This window comes from Corythoichthys intestinalis, chromosome 1 (assembly GCF_030265065.1).
Source record: "Corythoichthys intestinalis isolate RoL2023-P3 chromosome 1, ASM3026506v1, whole genome shotgun sequence".
Taxonomy (NCBI): domain Eukaryota; kingdom Metazoa; phylum Chordata; class Actinopteri; order Syngnathiformes; family Syngnathidae; genus Corythoichthys; species Corythoichthys intestinalis.
The window spans coordinates 12,935,193-12,958,995 of NC_080395.1; the positions used below are offsets into that span (position 1 = coordinate 12,935,193).

General features: G+C 40.7%; 1 protein-coding gene across 11 annotated transcripts in view; it reads right to left on the minus strand.

The window, feature by feature from the left end:
• Positions 1 to 751: 751 nt before the first annotated feature.
• The window catches only part of LOC130915778 (gastrula zinc finger protein XlCGF8.2DB-like), a 36,576-nt gene continuing 13,524 nt past the window's right edge, over positions 752 to 23,803 (minus strand). For 4 of the 11 annotated variants that reach the window (XM_057835923.1, XM_057835898.1, XM_057835906.1 and 1 more), the window contains one exon: positions 20,106 to 21,642. In XM_057835923.1, coding sequence (XP_057691906.1) covers positions 20,443 to 21,561 — 1,119 coding nt within the window. In that variant the 5' untranslated portion in view covers positions 21,562 to 21,642 and the 3' untranslated portion in view covers positions 20,106 to 20,442. The other 7 variants (XM_057835865.1, XM_057835846.1, XM_057835915.1 and 4 more) reach the window with 7 other exon arrangements.

Below are 23,803 nucleotides of genomic sequence, written 5' to 3' on the forward strand. Positions count from 1 at the left end.
GGATTGCTCGGCAACCTCCTGGCAATCGTGTGATTTTCCGTCACCTTCTGTGGGAAGAACAGTAGAAGAATTTAATGTCGTAAATCTTTCCAAGGCCAAATTTGCTGTACAAGACAAATAAATGTCTTGCTGGCAACGTCGTAGACACATGTAACTCAGTTTGCATATCCTCTTCAACAATTCTGATTTTGCCCATTTCGCCAATTAGGGTGTCGCATTCACCGTTTTCTACTTTGAGGGAACACAAACTATTTGATGAACTAAAATGAACAAAAACATCACCATCTAGTAATTGTTGTCCCCGTTTGATCAACAATTGTCCATCTGGTGTGGGTACTAAGGCCAATTGTAATTTTGTCAATGCATCGCGTCCTAGCAAATTAACTGGACACTCAGGATATAGCAAGACACTGAGTGAACATGCAAGGCATTTTGGGTCTTTCATATGCACGAGGTTTGAGACTGGGATGGGGGAAGAGAGACCATTTGCTGCTCTGACCATCACTGTCTCCCCACTCGGTTTCACACCTGGAACAGGGTCACAGCATGTGGTCCTGCAAGAACCTGAATCACAGAGAAACGTCATCGGGGTGCCATTTACACATAATGTAATTTCTGGCTTACTTGGCATGTCACTTAAAAACAAATCTTCACAATATTTGTCGGCTGGGCTATTTTCTTCCAATTTGAAGTCATCTTCGTCAGAAAATAGTTGCGGGGAAACTAGTTGCAGTTTCATCGAATCGGCTAGATTAGTCTCTATTAATTTGCACTTTTGTGTACTTCTTGGAAAAACATTTCAACACTACCTTGTTTCGCAAATAGGTATACACCTGCGTTTTCTTTTTTACAATTTCTATCAGCATGGATTGCATGTGTTATATACTCTTGTAGAGTACTAGTTGGATAGCCAATCTGGTGTTTAGTAATCCAATCATGGATTCTCTTAGTGCTGTTTGCATGTAGAGCGTTCTGTAATTGTTGTCTGTACGGACCAGCATCATCATAATCTTCCATTAAACCACTGTGCTGTTCAAAAACTTCGGTCAAACGAATAACAAAATCCTCAAAAGATTCATCATTTCTTTGTTTTGTTTGACCAATTATACTGAAATCGGCTTTCCGTTTGAATTTGGTTCTCAAACGCTGATTCAATTCAGCAATTCTCCTTGTGAGCTCTCCGTCATTGTGCGCTAAAATATTCTCACCTCGTGTGGGAATATAATCACCTCGGACATGTGCCCAATCTTTGCCTAGAAGTGTCATATACACTTGTTGAATTTCTACACCATTCAAATGGTAAGATTCAATAAAGTGTTGCAAATCCTCAATACAATGGTTTACATTAATTTGAGGGTTTGTGACACCGTTTACCGCTTTTTTGACATCTTCAACTGTCCATGTACGATAAACTAACATTGTGGGGTTTCGTCCATCAGTGCAATTTGGATTCGCAACTTCAATCACTGGAAATGCGTCGCTTACAATTGGATTTCCTCCCATTTCCGGTAAACTGTGTAAGCTATGTTGCATTTGGCTACGTGTTATAACCTGCATTGCTGGTGGGTTATAAATTGGCAAAGTGTTACTTTGAATCGGTAGCTTTGGATATTTGGCTTCCGGAGGACAGACGGAAGTAGAGACGTTAGCACAGAGGGGTACCTCTTGTGCACTAGGTGAGACCTCCCCATTTACAAATTCCCCCTCCCGCTGCGGAGAAGCAGGAGTTTGATTAGATCTCACAGTCACATTGTCCCTCTTAAATTTATTGTATGCTAAGATACCATTTGACTTTGTCCGTTTCTTTGCTTCAGAAAGCCACCTATATGCCTCAGTTAAGCCAGGTTTTTTCTGTCTATCTCTATTGCCACACGCTTTCGCCTTGATGCAATTTATAATAACTTCGATCTCTTCAAAGTCCAGTTTACCATTAAAGTTAAACTTCTTTCGCCACTTCTTTAAGTACTTTTCTGAAACTGGGTAATGTGCCTTCATATACACGCAATCAATATGTTCAAACTTCGCTGTTCTATTCCCCTATGTTATCGATTTGGTGTAACGCTAACAGACTAGCTCCAATTACAAGTTACTGTCGAACACTATGTTTTACACACAATTTAACTCAGAAATGAGCATACTAGCAAACGTTTTAACGAACGACATACACAAAGGAACACAAGCTACATTAGCAACCAAACACATTAGAAGAACACGTTAGAAGCATCCATGTGCTCAGCACCCGCACACCTGTAAAACAGTTTTTAAAAAATTACACGTTTTCATTCACACCCCCTATTAGACTAACTATCGTTCGGGAATTTATTCAAGTTCTGAGAGAATCTTGAAAAGGCTTTTATACTCTTGTATAAAACCTAATACTTTTTTGAGTAACTTCTCAAGGATGGAATACCAAACCCAACTAAACCCCCTATAAGACAAAAGTCCTTCAGGTATTCTTCCAAGTCCTGATGAGAATCCTTGGAAAGGCTTTTATACGCGCGTATAAAACCTAGTAATTTATGAGTAACTTCTCAAGGAATACCAAACCTAGTTTCTGAGAGTTACCGCTCTCAACGATTACACGAACCGTCCTAATTTTTACAAGTTACCGCTCGGAGGAAACCATTGCAAAACCTATTTTAGTACGCTTTTACGAGTTACCGCTCGAAGGAATTTAACCTATTTTACACACACAGTCATACAACAAAAACTAAACCTACCTCCCGCTTGTTCTTCTACTGTGCTTCGGCAACACGTCAATCCTTGGACGCCAACAAACCAGAAAAATCACCTCACCTCAGTAAAAAGTTGAAACTTGATAGTGATAGTTCTTGCTGGCTGGCGTCGTCCAGATATGTTGCGTCCCGGCTCGAAAGGACCAAGAAAATGTTAGAGTTGAAGCTAGGTTTATGTACACCTAGCTTGGCTAAGAAGAACACGCAGGAAGTCGATGTAGCTTTTGTGGAGGTTGGATGCTGCTCCCCCCAAGCTGCTGTGAAGCAGCCTTATTTATTCAGGGGAAAACAATAGGATGGGAGGGGTCAGGAAGGCATCATGGGACATTGAGTAGATCACATGAGGGCCACATGGCCCAGAACCAGGGGTCGCGTTAACTGGATATTTTCCGTCGTTGACCGTTTTTTTAAAACGGTGATGGAAACAACTGAAGTCCGTACGTCATTTTGACAGGTTGCAATTCACACCCCAGACCACAGGGTGGCGAGTTAGCATATTAATTAGCTATTGTCTCTCTTAATGCATGACGTCGTTGGCTCTTCTGTCAGAATATTGTAGCGTCACCGGGGTCTGGCGGCGGCACCGTGATTGACACATCAACGCGAGGTTCTTATTGGTTCACCCGGTGTGCCAGCGCGTCATCCAATTGATGGACAAGATTGCCGCCTGTGTATAGACCCCAATCACATGACGTCACAACTCCGCCCCCCTGACCGGAGCCGCCATATTGTGTGTCAGCTCGTCATGTTTACACATTACCGCTACGTACATGCCTCCTATTACGGCGTGTTTTTCTGCTCGTTAATATTAATAACCAAAATGGTGAAGGCGTGTGTGGCGGTTGGTTGCTGTCACAGACAAGATAGACGGAGAGACTTGAAGTTCTACCGAATTCTGAGAGACCCGAAGATGAGAGCGAGATGGACTGCTGTAATTTGACAAGAAATCTGGGTACCAAACGATCACCACAGACTATGTAGTAGTCTTTTTATATCTGGTAAGATGCATTTAATATATATTTAGAAGATTTTGGGCTGACAACCACAATTAAGATCATTGTGTGACGTTGGTGATTGGGGTCTATTTCGTTGCCTCTTTTTCTTTGGGGGCGGAGTTGTTGGCGGTAAGCAGAGTAAAAAGGGAGAAAAATACCACGACTTCCGTGTCTAATTTTTCGCCGCCAAGCAAGCGTTACAATATTAATTAAAAATGAATGAATACTACATACTATTGAATATGTCATCATTATCATTTTAAAAATTTAAGTGACAGGTAAAAATAGACTATGACCGGATTTTTATGACACTGTCAGTCAAAATGACAGACAACGAAAATGTCTAGCGTAACCTCTGCCCAGAACAAAGGAAAGGCTAACTAGACAGAGGTTATCCTATCTGGTACCTAACTATAAGGAAAGCATAAATTTTAACTGTATGCACAACAATTCCAACAGTGCCTTGCTATAGTTTGTTTCTGAGCGAATCTTTTACCACAATGTGAGCATGCAAAAGGCTTTTCTCCAGTGTGTGTGAGCTTATGCCGTTCTAAATTATTCTTTTTCGAAAATCTTTTATGACAATGTGAGCATTCAAAAGGCTTTTCTCCAGTGTGTGTGAGCTTATGCCGTTCTAAATTATTCCCCTCGGAAAATCTTTTATCGCAAAGTGTGCAGGGGAAAGGCTTCTCTCCGGTATGTGTGCGCTTATGCCGTTCTAAAGAAGTCTTCCGAGAAAATCTTTTACCACAAAGTGTGCAGGAGAAAGGCTTCTCTCCAGTGTGTGTTCTTGTATGATGGTTTAAATCTCCCTTATCGATGAATCTTTTACCACAAAGTGTGCAGGCAAAAGGCTTCTCTCCGGTATGTGTGCGCTTATGTCTTTCTAAATGAGTCTTCTGATAAAATCTTTTATCGCAATTAGTGCAGGCAAAAGGCTTCTCTCCGGAATGTCTGCGCTTATGTCCTTCTAAAGTAATCTTCTGAGAAAATCTTTTACCACAAAGTGTGCAGGCAAAAGGCTTTTCTCCAGTGTGTGTGTACTTATGTCCTTCTAAAGTAATCTTCTGAGAAAACCTTTTATCACAAAGTGTGCAGGCGAACTGCTTTTCTCCAGTGTGGCTGCGTGTGTGTTTGGATAAATTTCCCTTAATGGTGAATCGTTTACCACAAGATGTGCAGCCAAAAGGCTTCTCCCCGGTGTGTGTACGCATGTGTACTTTTAAATACCATTTCGCTGAAAATGTTTTATCACAGAGTGAGCAGGGAAAAGGTTTCCCAACCGCACGTTTCTTTGTGTCTCTTTTCAATGATGACTTCTTTAAGGATTTTGAAGCATTTTGGTCACAGTCATCATCCTCCTCATCAGTATTAAAGTCAGAAGAATGTGATGTTACGTCGTCGCTGTCCGAAAGCGGAGCTAAGAGGCCGTTCGGTTGCAATCGTCCCTCTGCTTTTGTTGTCAAGTGCTGAAATGAGCTGTCGCTCGAAGGCTTCGCTGCTCCGCTCTCTGCGCTTGGTCCTTCGTCTTCTTCGCTCTTCACACCCATTGGAAACTTGGGGATTTCAACTTCCTGGTCTTCTTCTTTCATGTCGGGGGTCTCTGGCTCTGCCTCCTGTTTGATACACGCCATCTCGGACTCCTCTTCTTGTTTAACGTGTGGGGGATCCTGCTTGTCATGGTGAAGACCTTCGACAGTGACGTTTGCGGTACACTGGGTAAAATAAATAAATAAATAACATTTTAAATCATGGGTAAAGACTAAGCTTGAGAACGATAAACCGATACGACCAGATATCCGGTTTTCCAGGTGAGAGATACAGATGTATCGATAGTTAAGTTACCATTCGACAGTAATTAGCCATTAAATATTCAGTGAACCGATAGTAAAGATAGAATTCGGCTATCGCGAGCACAAGAATCAGCTTCTAATGCCTAGTTCAATGCATTGCTTAATATGATAATTTAGCTTTTACTTCACATGCTGCGCTTGTGTCTTTCAGTGAATGACACAAGAGCGCGTCATTCACCAAACAGTGCACACTTAGATCGAGACCGCACGCATGATATAATATGGACAAGCACTCACAGTCGTGGTTGCCTCAACTTTCCATGCATTTCGGCAGAACCGCTACTAGTCGCCGTCATTACCCGATCGTCACGGGCGTGTCATAACCAGTGTTGTTAATCTTACTGAAAAAAAGTAATTAATTATAGTTACAAATTACTTCTCCCAAAAAGTAATTGCGTTACTAACTCAATTACCTGAATGTAAGAGTAATTAGTTACTTGGCAAAGTAATTGGTGATAATTACTTTTTTTTTTTTCCCTCCAAAAAAAAAAAAAAAAAAAAAACATTGGCCACACTATATGAAGTTTTTTGTGGAGGTTTTTGGTACAATTGGCCCGAGCCCAATTCTTTACCCTAATTTACCCTTTACCCTGAATCAACTGTTAAAAGTTGTTAAAATTGCTCCCATTATTGCATTAGTTCCCTTCTCTCTACTTTCGACATATGAAAGTTTGAAAACTGTTTCATCATTTAAAGATAGATTCAAGTCAAGATTTTGCCGATTTAGAAGTATTTTAGATAAAAAGTTACTTAGGTTCGCGAGGAAGGTTCTCTACAACAGAGCCGTCCTAAAATGCCTACTGCTTTAAGATGGCGGCTGTCATTTTGCATCTAGTTATATCTATATACAGTACAAGTGATATCTACCATGTCTACCATATCTACAATAACATGCGGGCGTAGTTTGTCGGCTATCGGCTACAACATGTATTATTGGAGCTACCTAGCATCGCGTTTGCTCGGCGTTACAACTTTCTTGCCTCCTCCCCGCTCCTGCTCTGCTCTGTCGTCTCGGTGAGTCCGTCTCCCTCAGACTTTTCGACCAATATAGTAACGCATAGTAACGCATGCCTTTCCGTCCTCAGTAACGGTAACGGCGTTGCCAAGATGAGAAAAGTAATTAATTAGATTACCCACTACTGAAAAAAATAACGCCGTTAGTAACGCCGTTATTTTGTAACGCCGTTACTAACAACACTGGTCATAACAATGCGAGAGCTAACGAAACCACTGTAACGCACGCTCCGTAGCAATTTCTTCACAGCCCAAAACGAAACTAGTAGTGGCAACGAAGCAACATGCTAAAACAATGGACGTGCTGTGATTGATTTTCAACGAACCCTGGAAAACAAAAGTCGGACTTTGAAGTGATGAAGGCAGCCAGATCTGTTCGCATGGGACAGAGCTTGTGTGAAGTGTGGAGCAGTACAGAAATCGTGAGTTTTAACCCTGAAAATAACCCACTACAATGCTGGAAAGGGCGGCATATTGTTTCCACGAAACGCAGTCTGCTTAAACATGAACATATGGATTAGTTGATCTTCCTCAAGAAAAATCTGCCCTTCAAAAAAGATATGGACAGTGATGAGCAATAAAAAATGAGGAAGCACAGGCATAAGTGAATGACTTTGCTGTGTATTAGGTTAAAGTAATGATTATTGACCTGTCTGTCAAAAATGCCATGTTTTTATTCCCCCAATTATACCAGTCGTAAAGCATAATTTAATATTTATTTATGATAACACTAGCAGGTTTAATTTTTTTTTCAAGAGCTGCTGCATATAATTAATATTTTTTGTTTGTAAGATGTTTACGTTGAAAGTTTGCACTTAAATTACTTACCTCTTGTGTTAGAAACACCAGGAAATACAGTAATTGAATTACTGTACTTTATTGTTGTCTGGGACTGGAGTTTTATTGTATTATCAATCCCATCAAACAAAATGACAGTCATATAGTAAGCCTAATTTTTTTTCTCATAAAAAAATAAAACATTAGTATGAAATTTTGTTGTTTAATTTTGCTATTAAAAAATGTGGTATTTTTTATATTTTTAAAATACTGTACGACACACACAACAAATGTTTACTATCGTATCGTTTTCACTCTGTATCGAACTGTATCGTTCTTAAACTGTATTGAATCGTATCGAATCGCTCAGCCTAAAAAATGTATCGTTTTTTTAATCGAATCGTAACCTGTGTATCTAGATACATATCGAATCGGCTTCATGCCAGAGATTCCCAACCCTAGTAAAGACCCACTTTTCCAGACTGTCCTCTTAATCAGACAAGGGTTGCCTGGTTTTATTTCTTAAGGGTTTTGATGCTTTGAATTTTATCCGTTTTGACTTTTATCACGATACGTTGTTTTTGTTTATTTGTCTCAATGTCATTGTTTAATACTTTCCATCCTTTATTTATCATGAACTACAGTCATGTGAAAAAATTAGGACACCCTATGGAAGCCTGTGAGTTTTCTAACATATTTGGTCATATAGATACTTAATAGAAATTTTAACAATCTTGAGAGGTTCAAGTAATATAACTAAACAATTAAAAAACTGAAAAAAATGATTTGATGAACTTTCTCAAAAATGTAATGTTAAATACATTTGCCTCCTGTTTGATACACAGCATCTCGGACTCCTTCTGTTTCAAGTGGAGGGAATCGTGCTTCTCAGGGTGAACATCTTCTACAGTGATGTCTGCGGAACACTGGGTGGGAAAAAAAAAAAAAAATCACGGGATTTGCTAAAGTCGAGCTTTTGCCATGATATTCAGGTTGCAGCTTTTTTTATAATATGTGGAGAAATATACAGGTCATTTAAGGACCAGCTGTGATGAAAAATTTAAGGCCGTTTCAAACTAGCAGCACCCGAGTGTGAAGAGTTCAGTGGCAACCTATTCATTGTGTATTGTAACGTCCTTAACAATGCGAGGCCCCCTTAAGAGATGATCGGGCTGGGGAGCTGTGACGCAGGGGGAAGCGAGTACGAAGAATGGGAGAACGGTTGAGAAAGCGAGAGATAACGATCCCATGTCGCGGGAGCGCGCTGTTATTTTTTAATCGTTTTTCTTTATTGTTGTTACCAAAATAAAGTGGGTGAGCCAATACAGACTCCTCTCCTTCTTCCCCATATCCGGAGCATTACAGTAGTTTGGATCGGACATTTCGGCGAAAGTGAGCCGTGGACGGCAGTTTTGGACGGAAGGCCAAGTTTGAATGAATTTGCGCCGAGAGGCGGGGCTCAATTTTCAGAGCGCCGGCGCACTAACTCCGATAACGAGGGGCAGGTGTACTTAAATCTGTGTTATCAGGCTGTTTCAGCCGACGCAATCACGACTGACGAAACCTTGATCAAAGCGCTTTTTTCAAGTTTTGCGAACTCTGGGACACTCTAAAAATGACTGTCATACCTCTACTTGCTAAGTTAATGGTACCTCGACATGCGTTTGGGTGGAAATGTAGTTCACGAACAACAAAAAAACTATGAACCTTCCCACCATAACTAGTAAAACTCTTTAAAACGGCTATTACAATTTCCCCCTACTCCTTGAAATCATTCCGTTGACAGAAGGAGTATTATTGTTGAGGTAATGTAGCATGTATTAGGGCTAAACATATGGAAAAAGAAGGACTACGACGGGGGTCTGCAACCGGGGGGTTTAGAGCCGGACGGATATATATATATATATATATATATATATATATATATATATATATATATATATATACATGCAGTGGGGCAAATAAGTATTTAGTCAATCACTAATGGTGCAAGTTCTCCCACTTGAAAATATTAGAGGCCTGTAATTGTCAACATGGGTAAACCTCAACCATGAGACAGAATGTGTGTGTGTGTGTGTGGGGGGGGGGGGGGGGGGGGGGGGACAGAAAATCACATTGTTTGATTTTGAAAGAATTTATTTGCAAATCATGGTGGAAAATAAGTATTTGGTCAATACCAAAAGTTCATCTCAATACTTTGTTTTGTACCCTTTGTTGGCAATAACTGAGGCCAAATGTTTTCTGTAACTCTTTACAAGCTTTTCACACACTGTTGCTGGTATTCTGGCCCTTTCCTCCATGCAGATTTCCTCTAGAGCAGTGATGTTTTGGGGCTGTTGTTAGGCAACATGAACTTTCTACTCCCTCCACAGATTTTTTATGGGGTTGAGATCTGGAGACTGGCTAGGCCACTCCAGGACCTTGAAATGCTTTTTACGAAGCTACTCCTTTGTTGCCCTGGCTGTGTGTTTGGAATAATTGTCATGCTGAAAGACCCAGCCACGTCTCATCGTCAATGCCCTTGCTGATTGAAGGAGATTTTCACTCAAAATCTCTCGATACATAGCCCCAATTATTCTTTCCTATACACAGATCAGTCGTCCTGGTCCCTTTGCAGAAAAACAGCCCCAAAGCAGGATGTTTCCACCCCCATGCTTTACAGTGGGATTGGTGTTCTTCGGATGCATGTCAGTATTCTTTCTCCTCCAAAGACGAGAACCAGTGTTTCTACCAAAAAGTTCTATTTTGGTTTCTTCTGACCATAACAAATTCTCCCAGTTCTCTTCTGGATCATCCAAATGCTCTCTAGCAAACCGCAGACGGGCCTGGACCTGTACTGGCTTCAGCAGGGGGACACGTCTGGCAGTGCAGGATTTGAGTCCCTGGCGGTGCATTGTGTTACTGATAGTAGCCTTTGTTACTGTGGTCCCAGCTCTCTGTAGATCATTCACTAAGTCCCCCCGTGTGGTTCTGGGATTTTTGCTCACCGTTCTTGTTATCATTTTGACGCCACGGGGTGAGATCTTGCATGGAGCCCCAGATCGAGGGAGATTGATTATCAGGGGTCTTGTATGTCTTCCATTTTCTAATAATTGCTCCCACAGTTGATTTCTTTACACCAAGCATTTTACCGATTGCAGATTCAGTCTTCCCGGCCTGGTGCAGGTCTACCATTTTGTCTCTGGTGTCCTTCGACAGCTCTTTGGTCTTGGCCATAGTGGAGTTTGGAGTATGACTGACTGAGTTTTGGACAGGTGTCTTTTATAGCGATAATGAGTCCAAACAGGTGCCATTTATACAGGTAACGAGTGGAGCCTCGTTAGACCTCGTTAAAAGAAGTTAGACCTCTTTGACAGCCAGAAATCTTGCTTGTTTGTAGGTAACCAAATACTTATTTTCCACTCTAATTTGGGAATAAATTGTTTAAAAATCAAACAATGTGATTTTCTGTTTTTTTCCCCCCACATTCTGTCTCTCATGGTTGAAGTTTACCCAAGTTGACAATTACAGGCCTCTCTAATCTTTTCAAGTAGCAGAACTTGCACAATTGGTGGTCGACTAAATACTTATTTGCCCCACTGGACGTGAAGTGTGGAGTCTATATGGTACAGTATTTGTATACCGGCATGTATTGTTCGGTTGTGTTGAATGCATGCATGTTTCACAAACTTCAACAAATTACCCATCCAACCATCTATCCATCCATCTTTTACCGCTTAATCATGAGTTCATACAAAAAAAAAAAAAAGGAAAAACCAAAGCCTGTGTTTTATTGGAGGACATTCAATGTTAGCGAGCTGTCGGGCAGTGCACACGGAAATGCACTGTTTTGGACAGACCACTGACGTACAGTATCTTTTAAGAGCTTAAAAGTAACAATGTAATCCAGAAATACAATGGCTTTTCCAAACGAAATAAAATTATACACGTTTTGCCCTCTAAAACATTGGAAATACAGGCTAATTGGTAATAATTTGTTGTATGCTTTATAGAGCAGGGGTCCCCAACCTTTTTCGCACAACGGACCGGTGGTATTTGGGTCTTTTTTTCACGGACCGGTGTTCTGACAAATTTTGCAACCCATCAAAAATTGCAACGTTGCGGTTCTGCGAATGCACGTAACGTTAAACATAGCCACAAAATGCGCAAATGCAGCGATTCCAAAGTAAACACTACAAACTTTCTTGAAAGAAAGGAATATTAACTTACGTTTGATCATGGAAGGACTTGTAGAAAAGTTCTCCTCAGATACATCCTGCCATGTAACCTGCACACAACAACTGCACACCACTCTCACCATTAACGACTTCGCCTTATCGTTAAGAATTAATTAGGAAGCCCGCTTCACAAAGACACGATGTTGGAAATTGTAGCAAGGTTTTCAGTGCTCTCATAGCGATGTCAGGATATTCCGGCATGACTTTAATCTAGAACCTCAGTAGTTGTTGTCTCAAATGTGCGTTTAATAAGGTCGCCGTCATTTGCGATCTCTACAAGTTGATCTTCCGGTTGCACAGACATGCTCGAATCACTCGGTTTATTCACAAACGGGTCACGAATCCACTCCTTCGTAGTTCGTAGGTCTTCCAGGTTGTAGGCTCGTCAGATGTCCTTTTCGCCGTAAAAATATCTCCAAAGACGTCTGTTTTCCAGTCATCTTCGCTCGTGTGAGGGCTAATTATTTCCGGGAACAAATATGCTGCGCCAGCGGACTAGTAATACGTTATTATCGAGGACAAGCGCACATAGATATATTATATACACAAACAAGATGTATTGCTAGCAGTCCAATCAATGGATTTCTATGACGACATTCTAATCTATCCCGTAGTATTATATCTAGAGTAGACAGGGATATTGGTGTGTTAAGCAGGGGCACAGGGTTAATTCGACCAGAATGCGGTCGTTATTAAATTATTATTTATGTGTGGCCTGTTAGCAAATGCGCCACGGACCGGTACCGGTCCGCGGCCCGGCAGATGGGGACCCCTGTTATAGAAATTGTTGCTGTATTATACTTCACAACACAAGATCGTTTAATTTTAGCAGCTATGAGTAAATAAACAAATTATGTGTGTGCTCCAGAAACCCGACCATATGGATGATCCGCAATCACGTCAAAGCAAGTCTGATATTGCATGAAAAATACAACAACTTATGTGATGATCTTACCCTCATTTTCTTTTGTTTTTCAGTTGGTCAGCTGAATTTTCCTCTCGTCATTGACCTGGACTTTTGGGATTGCGTTGGCGTTCACTTCGTAGTAATTTGTTGCATAAAAGACAAGCGGAGAAGGGTCTTACACAATTAAATGTAATCACTCTCAAATTAACCGATCTACTTTTCCTGAAAACAAAGTTTGCAAATCGGAAGCGGCATTAAACCAAAGCAATCGGAGTGCTTTAACTTGTGTTAGCTCGCAAGCTAAGCTAAGTTAGGTAAAGCTACGCAACTTCAACATAAACAAACGACTTCCACTGTGCTTTAAATGGGACTCTTTAGTCCACTAAATTGTTACGTCGGTACTTACCCGATGAGAATGTTTTGACGGAGCTTTTGGTTAGGAGAACACTACGCAAAAGAACTGCATAACCCGGATGGGTAAACAAATGTCGTATCAAGTGAACCGGAAGTAGAAACGTTCAGGCGCTAAAACTTCAGCGTTATATGTTAAAGCGTTTGGAAGTTCCATCACGACTACACATCACTGGAGTAAAAAAAAAAAAAAAAGAAAGAAAATCAATAAATCTGATCAACATATAAAAATTCGAGTCATCGCTATCAATACCTCAATCTGAAGGCTCAGAATTTAAATATTTCGTAAATGTATACACTGACTTTGTCCAATTTACTGTACTGGTTGGTTGGTGTTATACTTACATAGCGCTTTTCCACCTTTACAGGCGCTCAAAGCGCTTTACACTATCTTACCATCCACCTACTGGTGACGCAGCACCAGGAGCAACGTGGGGTTCAGTATCTTGCTCAAGGACACTTAGGCGAGTTCATCAGGGCGGAGAATTGAACCCACAACCTCTGTGTTGGGGGACAACTACTCTACCACTGAACCACGCCACCCCTACTGCTTCGCCTGCACTTCTTCCATCAAAGAACTCGCTTCATTTTTAAGCATCGAAGCTTCTCAGGCTCACTTAATTTAACTTTTTTTTTCTCCGCAACCCATGAGATTTAATTTTTCCTGAAGTACGAAAGAAGAAGAGTGCTAGAAATAAATCGATGCGAAAAGAGGAAACGGCCAGATGTCGCCGTTGGCAGATGGCTCGACTCAAAGCGGGTTATTTCACAATACTTTCGTCAATGCAATGCGTATTATAATTGCTTATAGATTTTTTAAAATCATTATTCATGTTTATTTCTTACATTCTAAGCTACAAATGAAAATACAAACGGAAATGCACATTGGATATGTCCCCAAGTGATTTATATATCGAACGGAGATTAAAAATAGTTGACAGTTCAAGCCTTTTATTGTTTTAATATTGATGATTTTGGCAAAGAAAAAAAAGTCAAAGAAAACCAAAAATCCCTATCTCAAAAAAATTGCATATCATGAAAAGTAGGGTTGGGAATCTCTGGCATGGAGCCGATTCGATATGTATCTAGATACACAGGTAACGATTCGATTAAAAAACGATACATTCTTACGGCCGAGCGATTCGATACGATTTGATACAGTTTAAGAACGATACGGTTCGATACAGAGTGTAAACGATACGATAGTAAACATTTGTTGTGTGTGTTCGTACAGTATTTTAAACATTAAAAAAAGATTACAAATTAAATTAAACAACAACATTTCATAACAATGTTATGTTTTACTTTTTTATGAAAAAAGAAAAAAAAAGCTTCCTATATGACTGTCATTTTGTTGTATGGGATTGATAATAAAATAAGACTCGAGTGACAGAAAACAATAAAGTGCAGTAATTTAATTAATGTATTTCCTGGTGTTTTGAACACAATAGGTAAGTAATTTAAGTGCAAACGTTCAACGTAAATATCTTACAAGCAAAAAATATTAGTTATATGCAGCAGCTCTAGAAAAAAAAAGAATTAAACCTGCTAGTGTTATCATAAACAATAAATTATGCTTTACCACTGGTATAACTGGGGGAATAAAAACATGGCATTTTAGACGGACAGGTCTATAATCATTACTTTAACCTTATACACAACAAGGTCATTCACTTATGCCTGTGCTTCCACGTTTTTTTATTCCTCATGACTGTCTATATCTTTTTTGAAGGGCAGATTTTTCTTAAGCAAGATCAACTGATCCACATGATCATGTTCAAGTAGACTGCGTTTTGTGGAAACAATATGCCGACCTTTCCACCATTGTAGTGGGTTCTTTTTCAGGGTTAAAAACTCACGATGTCTGTACCGCTTCACACTAACTCTGTCCCATTCGAACAGATCTGGCTGGCTTCAAAGTCCGACTTTAGTTTTCCTGGGTGCGTTGAAATTCAATCGCTGCACGTCGCTCTCACGTTATGACGATCGAGTAATGACGGCGACTACCAGCGGTTCTGCCTAAATGAATGGGAAGTTAAGGCAACCATGACGGCGGTCGCCGGTCACCATCTAAGTGTGCTGTGTGGTGAATGACTCAAGTGCAGCATGTGAGGTTAAAGCTAAATTATTATCATATTAAACATCGCATTGAACTAGGCATTAGAAGCCGATTCTTGTGCTCGCGATAGCCGAATTCTCTCTCTACTATCGGTTAATTGAATATTTAATGGCTAATTACTGTCGAATGGTAACTTTACTATCTATACAGCTGTATCTCTCACCTGTAAAACCGGATAACCGGTCATATCGGTTTATTGTTCACAAGCTTAATGAAAAGGCACTCTAAAGAAGCTACTAAACCTAATCATCTGCATTAACGAATTAACTCAAAACCCCTGCGAAAGATTCCTGAGGCTTTTAAAAGCCCAAAACCGCAATCATGGGCAAGACTGCCGACCTGACTGCTGTCCAGAAGGACATCATTGACACCCTCAAGCAAGAGGCTAAGACACAGAAAGGCATTTCTGAGCTAATAGGCTATTCCCAGAGTGCTGTATCAAGGCACCATAGTGGGAAGTAAAAAGTGTGGCAGGAAACGCTGAAAAACCAGAAGAAGTGACTGCACCCAGAGAAAGATTGTGGAGAAGGGCCGATAAATAATTACCGATTCCAAACCTTGGGGGACCTGCAGAAACAGTGGACTGAGTCTGGAGTAGAAACATCCAGAGCCACCGTGCACAGGTGTGTGCTGGAAATGGGCCACGGGTGACGCATTCCCCTGGTCAAGCCACTTTTGAACCTGAAACAGCGGCGAAGCGCCTGACCTGGGCTACAGAGAAGAAGCACTGGACTGTTGCTCAATGGTCCAAAGTACTTTTTTCAGATGAAAGCAAATTTTGCATGTTATTCGGTAATCAAGGTGCCAGTTTAGAGGAAGACTGGGGAGAAGGAAATGCCAAAATGCCTGAAGTCCAGTGTCAAGTAGCCACAGTCAGTGATGGTCTGGGGTACCATGTCAGCTACTGGTGTTGGTCTACTGTGTTTTATCAAGGACAGGGTCAATGCAGCTAGCTATCAGGAGATTTTGGAGCAGTTTATGATTCCATCTGCTGAAAAGCTTTATGGAGATGAAGATTTCATTTTTCAGCATGACCTGGCACCTGCTCACAGTGCCAAAACCATTGGTAAATGGTTTACTGACCATGGCATTACTGTGCTCAATTGGCCTGCCAACTCTCCTGACCTGAACTCCATAAAGAATCTGTGGGATATTGTGAAGAGGAAGTTGAGAGACACCAGACCCAAAACTGTGGATGAGCTTAGGGCCGCTATCAAAGCATCCTGGGCCTCCATAACACCTCAGCAATGCCACAGGCTGACTGCCTCCATGCCACACTGTATTGAAGCAGTCATTTCTGAGTGCATAGCTGATATAATTAATTAAAGGTTGACTTTTTTTGTATTAAAAAACTTTTTGTATTGGTCGGATGAAATATGCAAATTTTTTTAGATATGGATTTTTGTTTTTTTCTGGACTTTTTTGCCAAAATCATCAATATTAAAACAGTAAAAGGCTTAACTACTTCAGTTGTGTGTAATGAATCTAAAATAGTTGAAAGTCTGTTTATCAGTACATTACAGAAAATAACAAACTTTTATCAAAATATGCTACTTTTACAGCCACTTTTCACGGCGCTCTCCGCGCAACTCTATCGCAACACCTTGCTTCGCTTTCTCTCTTTTCCTCGCCCGGACGCTTACTACTTCTTCTACGCTTAACTAGTAAGGCGATCATACTGTAGGAGACAGCGGCCCCTTGGGGATGCCGGTAACAACTGGTCTACTGGTTACTTCTGCTACCTGTTTGTACGTTGTGTGTCGCACAACAAGTGTCAAACGCCACTATGAGACAAAACATGAAAATTCATGGAAAACAGGTCCAGGGATCACATTAAGGTAGGCATCATTTATAGCGTATTGGCACGAATATAAGACGGTGTTTTTTGCATTGAAATAAGACTGAAAAAGTGGGAGTCGTCTTATATTCGGGGTCTAGACATTATACCCATTCACGACGCTAGATGGCGCCAGATATCATTGAAGCAAATGCTGAACTTGAGGAGTAATGTTCTGTCATGAAAGATCTCAGCTACTCTCAAGTTTAACCAGTTTGCATTATCTTATTGCAATGTTTTTTCATATTCAGATTTGTTTCAAGAGAACAGTTACAGTTAGACCTCACTTTGATGGTGAATGCAGTTATTGCAATTTTGTTGTTTTATCACAATAAATTGGTTTATTTACATTTCAAAACCCAGAAGCCATTCATTTACGAGTGTGATTGCACTTTAGTTTTCATATTTAAATGTTCGGATATTAAGATTTGAATGAGGCAAAATAACATGCTTTTTCTCCCAAATAAATTGTTATAATCAGGGGTGCACATAATTTTTTTGCCCAGGTTCTCAGAGGAGGACCTGGAGATGAGACTTGGTCCTCATTGAGCTTGAGAGCCGACCCGCCTAATGCGATAAATTTATGACAAGCTTTACTTAGAGCCAATTAACTTTAATTAATTATAGTAACAATTAATGCCTGATTAACATCAACTGGCACAACAAAATTGCCATTACTTTGAAGAGAAATGTAAAGAAATAAACATAAACGCACCAATTCAAAATTAAGGGCATTATGCGGCACCCACATTAACTCCAAGCCTTTTTAAAAGTGGGATGTCCTCCTCATAAGACCTCATTGAACGTGCATGTTTAGCTTTGTAAAATGCGAGCAAAAACACGTTTGTCAGTGCATGTCGCTGTTCATTACCTTTATTCTGCCACTTGTCCACAGGGCGAGTGGGGTCCTGTTTGATATCGATAGTTTGCTTAATTGCCACATGCTCTCTGTTTTTTTCGTGCTTTTCAAAGTTTGGATGGCTGAAATTCTTTGACCCTACATAAAATGCGCTGCTCTTATCGGCGACATTGTGATTCTCACGGCACATTTTGTACCGCATTTCCATGCGAGCATCATTTACTTCTAGCCACGGTACCTCCTGCAGCCACTTTTCAGCAAAAGTCCTTTTTTCGGTAGCTCCGGTGACGTCTCTGTCGTCTGTCTGTCTTTTGACGGGGGTGGGGGAACACGGAAGTAATTACTCAGTGTGGCCTGCCTCATCGACATTTTGAGAAGTTATTTTCTCGTGTCCGCCGCAAATACAGTGGTCAGCCATCGGTACGCAAAAGCGTATGGAACCCGTTGAGGGCCAGCGCGTTTGTCTACGTCCGGTACACATGCGCGCATGCGGACCACTTATGTGCACCCCTGGTTATAATCATTTGTTTCAGATGTACTGTAATTATTTTCTGTATAAAAATGAATTTGGTGTTCAAAAAATATTTTTTCAAACTTGAGTCTTGAAAAAGAGGGGGTCGTCTTATAATCAGGGCCGTCTTATATTTGGCCCAATACGGTATTTGTAATATAAAATCTAAACTCGTGCATATAATTCACTGTTTTAAGTTGCTAGTGAACAAGACGAAATTTAATAGTCGGCTGTTCAGTCTTTGAAGGTTAAAACAGCCCGCTCTGTACTGTGTAAGAGACCTGCACTGAGAATCACACCTGTTCCCCTTTTCGTGCCAGGGTGTGTGCGTGTGTAATATGTTTACATAAGATGATTGTTGGATGATGTTATTACTGTTGCACTTATTTTCAAGTTTTGATATATTCTACAACACGCATTTATTTTTCTAGTTAATTGATAAAGAAGAATGGTAGTTAAACTATTTCAATTTATGTCCATGTTGCTTTGTTTGGAGTCAAATTACAGCTCTGTTGGATATCAAAATTCGGATGTGCATCATTAATCTTGGTGTGACACACTGATTGACAAGAAAATTTGAAAGTGTCACTCCACACCAAAAAGGTTGCTGACCCCTGATCTAACACATCGGGGAAAATGCGACAGTAACAAAAACAAAAATACAAATAAGCAATAGTTATGCTGTAGATATCCGTGACTTTTTTGCAGAAAACAATTTTTTTCATTGTGACATCTTTGTTTAAAACTTTAAAATATGCGAGTGAATAATTTTTTTAAGTGTTGTTTTTTAACGGAATATTAGACATCAACTAAGGATTCTAAGCTAAAACTGACAGACATTTTGAATAATACATATAATTACTTTCGTTTTATGGCTGGATTGAAACAAAAGCGGTTGCGCGACGTCTGTAAACGGGTGTTTTCAGGGTAAAACGGACAAATTAAAAATAGCTTAATGCGCCATGAATCTGCTATGGCAGTTTATAGACATATTGTTCTATCAAACACAACAGTTCTTTGGGCTTAAAATACAACAGTTTCTTCCAAAGAGGAGTGCAAGAGAGGAAACTGCATTTTCAGTCTTGTCTGTGTTTTCCGCCATATATATTGGAGAGAATATTTTGTCACAGGCTGCAATTCAGAGGTTTTTACTAAGCTTGAGAACAATATACCGATACGACCGGATATCCGGTTTTACAGGTGAGAGATACAGCTGTATCGGTATTAAACTTACCATTCGACAGTAATTAGCCATTAAATATTCAATGAACCGATAGTAGAGATAGAAATCGGCTATTGCAAGCACAAGAATCGGCTTCTAATTCCTAGTTCAATCTATTGCTTAATATGATAATAATTTAGCTTTTACCTCATCGTGAGTTTCTAACCCTGAAAAATGACCTACTACAATGGTGGAAAGGGCAGCACGACCCTCTGGAGATTTTTTTCCCACGAAACGCTGTCTACTTGGACATTAACATGTGGATTAGTTGATCTTCCTCAAGAAAAAAATCTGCCCTTCAAAAAAGATATGGACAGTGATGAGGAATAAAAAAATGTGGAAGCACATGCATAAGTGTCTCTGCTGTGTATAAGGTTAAAGTAATATTATTGACCTGTCTGTCTAAAATGCCATGTTTTTATTCCCCCAATTATACCAGTGGTAAAGCATAATTTATTATTTATTTATGATAAAATTGCAGGTTTAATTCTTTTTTTCTAGAGCTGCTGCATATAATTAATATTTTTTGTTTGTAAGATGTTTACGTTGAAAGTTTGCACTTAAATTACTTACCTCTTGTGTTCAAAACACCAGGAAATACGGTAATTGAATTACTGCACTTTATTGTTGTCTGTCACTGGAGTTTTATTTTATTATCAATCCCATCTAACAAAATGACGGTCATATTGTAAGCTTTTTTTTTTTCATAAAAAAATAAAACACAACATTGGTATGAAATTTTGTTTAATTTTGCTATTAGAAATGTGGTCTTTTTTATATGTTTAAAACACTGTACGAACACAAACAACACATGTTTACTATCGTTGCGTTTTCACTCTGTATCGCACCGTATCGTTCTTAAACTGTATCGAATCGTATCGAATCGGTCGGCCTTAAAAATGTATCGTGTTTGAATCGAATCGTAACCTGTGTATCTAGATACATATCGAATCGGCTTCATGCCGGAGATTCCCAACCCTAGTTTTTACCCCGTGTGGCCTCTTGCGTGCCTTACTAAAGTTTGTTTCTGAGCGAATCTTTTACCACAAAGTGAGCATGCAAAGGGCTTTTCTCCAGTGTGTGTGCGCTTATGCTCTTCTAAAACAGTCTTCTGAGAAAATCTTTTATCGCAAAGTGTGCAGGGGAAAGGCTTCTCTCCAGTGTGTGTTCTTGTATGTTTGTTTAAATCTCCCTTATCGATGAATCTTTTAGCACAAAGTGTGCAGGCAAAAGGCTTCTCTCCGGTATGTGTGTGCCTATGTCTTTCCAAATGAGTCTTCCGAGAAAATCTTTTACCACAAAGTGTGCAGGCGAAAGTCTTCTCTCCAGCATGGTTTCTTGTGTGCGATACGAAATCTCCCTTCCGAGTGAATCCTTTACCACAAAGAGTGCAGGCAAAGGGCTTTTTTCCAGTGTGTGAATGCTTATGCCTTTCTAAATCACTCTTATAATAAAATCTCTTATCGCAATTTGTGCAGGCGAAAGGCTTCTCTCCAGTGTGTCTGCTTGTGTGTTTGTTTAAACCTCTCTTATCGATGTATCTTTTACCACAAAGTGTGCAGGCGAAAGGCTTTTCTCCAGTGTGTGTTCTTGTGTGAATGTTTAAATTTGCCTTCTCGAAGTATTTTTTATCACAAAGTGTGCAGGCAAAAGGCTTTTCTCCAGTGTGTGAACGCATGTGTACTTTTAAATAATGTTTCCAAGAAAATGTTTTGTCACAGAGTGAGCAGGGAAAAGGTTTCCCAACTGCACGTTCCTTTGTGTCCCTTTTCAAAGATGACTTGTTTAAAGATTTTGAAGCATTTTGGTTAAAGTCATCATCCTCCTCATCAGTATTAAAGTCAGAAGAATGTGACGTTATGTCGTCGCTGTCCGAAAGCGGAGCTAAGAGGCCGTCCGGTTGTGATAGTCCCTCTCCCTTTGTTGTCACATGCTGAAATGAGCTGCAGCCCGAAGGGTTCGCTGCTCTGCTCTCTTTGCTTGGACCCTCATCATCTTCATTCTTCACACTGACACCCATTGGAAACTTGGGGATTTCAACTTCCTGGTCTTCTTCTTTCATGTCGGGGGTCTCTGGCTCCGCCTCCTGTTTGATACATAGCATCCCGGACTTCTCCTTCTGTTTGACGTGGAGGGGATCGTTCTTCTCAGGGTGAAGATCTTCTACAGTAACGTCCGTGGGACACTGGGTGAAAAAAAAAAATCATTTGATTTGTTGATGTCGGCAATATGGAGACAAAAACGGGTAGTCCCCGGGACTACCCGAAATACGTCGACTTTACAACAAATTTTTAAATTATATTATTAAAGATACACCGATACCGATGCCAGTATCAGCAGGGGGGCGATCCAGCCCGAAATGGTGGTGTCGGTATCGGCGATTACCAACGAATAGGGCGCCGATGCCATTTACCGATAAACACTGAACACAACTTTTTTTCTCCTGACAGTCAAGCAGCTTTTTTTCTCCTGACAGTCACTGCAATTTGTGTTGTGATCACTTTGCATGCCAAGAAGCTATCACTACTGACCTGCTCCAGACCAATGAGAGCGGGGCAATAGCCTCTCTAAACCAATGCCTAGGCGCCGTCTTCATACGAAGGAAAAACAAACCAGAAGAAAAACAGAAAAACATGTTGGCGGTCTGGCAATATTTTAGCATCAAAACTTCGTCGAGTACAGTGGCTGCATGTAAGGTTTGCTGCCTGAATGTTTCAAGAGGTGGAATTAAATCATCCAGTTTCAACTCCTATAACTTGCTAGCTTGATAGCCGTCTGGAAAGCGTAGTACTTCCTGCGAATTAATTCAAGGGATCTCACACACCGGCCAAGCTATTGCTGCTTGAAGTCAAAGGTACTTTACTTTTCTTGTCTTTTACTGAAAGAAATGCTGCAATAATTTGAGACCTGTTTCAAATGTGCTCCAGAAGTAAGTAAAAGCTAAATAGCTAAGCTGTGTGTGCACTGTTTGCATTTGAGCGTTGATATAGATTGAGGGGCAGTTTACATGGCGACTCTGCGACACAAAGACGCAATGACAGAGTAGCGGACTCGCCTCGCGTACATACGGTGTTGGCGAAGACGAAAAATTCTGAATCCTGCCTTCAAAGTGAAAGTATCCGATTGCGGGGGGTTGAGGGGGACTTCCTTGGCATGCATATCAAAGGCTCCTGCGGCGCGAGACCGCGCCATTGACGTCAGCACTCGTACATGTCACATTAGGCGTGCGCAGCGGTGCTACTAAACATTAAAAACAGCAAATATGGCGGAATGTCGGCTTTAATTTACCGTTTTAATAATATTTTTAAATTAAATATGTTGAACGTTTCAATTTTTGTGCCTTTTTGAACAAACGAAAAATGACATTGGTTCGAGTGGGCGGGCATATTTTTTTCCAGGCTGAGGGAGCTTGTTGGGGTCAAAGTGCATCATTCTGTCGCCCCGTAAATCTGCACTGCCCCCTAGGGCCTGGCATGAATACTACATCGTTTTCATGCGGAATTGAGACATTGTTCAAATGGAGACGCAAATAAAAATTTGAAATTTTTCGTATTCTCGGAGAGTCACCATGTAAACGGCCCCTGAGTTAAGTTGCTGATGGTGCACAAAGAGGGAGGCTAATAGAGAGACAGGATGCTGTGGTCAATTATCATTATTATTGGGCCTGCACAATGTATAGTTTGAACACCGCCATCGCAATATATGCAAGCACAATAGTCGTATCGCAGGAAATGCAACTGTTTTTTAAAACATGTAAACTTTTGTTTTGCTTCATAAAAGCAGCACGTGTGCAGAGACTTGGCCTCACTGGCCGCTCGTCGTAGATTCAGAAGTGAGTGACGGATGCTATTATTCAGTTTTCACTCCATAATCCCTCCCTGCCGCTGCAATCGTGAGATAGAACTTCCGCGTCTGTCATATGACACGCATGTCAGCACTAGCATGCGAAGGGTTAACCAATGACACGCGAGCCCATGGCAAAATAAAAAAATAAAAAGCGCCTTTTTACCTGAAATTAAGGCATTTTCAGTTGCGCGCCCTGTTATTTAGGGGCTTTCCGGGAGCGCCCCTCCCACCCCCTCTGCCTATGGCGTTATATGCGAGCAATAATGGATTTTGAGCACACCTCCAGCTCTTCCTCAATTTCTCAACTCCTGCGCTCGTCGGATTTTTTATTCTGCGTGCTCAATTCAGCCCACGCTACTAACGTGTCACGAAGCCAACCAATCAGAGCTGGCGGAAGTACACTGTGTTACCAATCTGCAGTTTTTGGTAATTACGTTGCTTTCAACTCCGCACCGTAGTGTGGAGTGGACCGGTGATTAACGTGGCTCGTTGTCACCGAG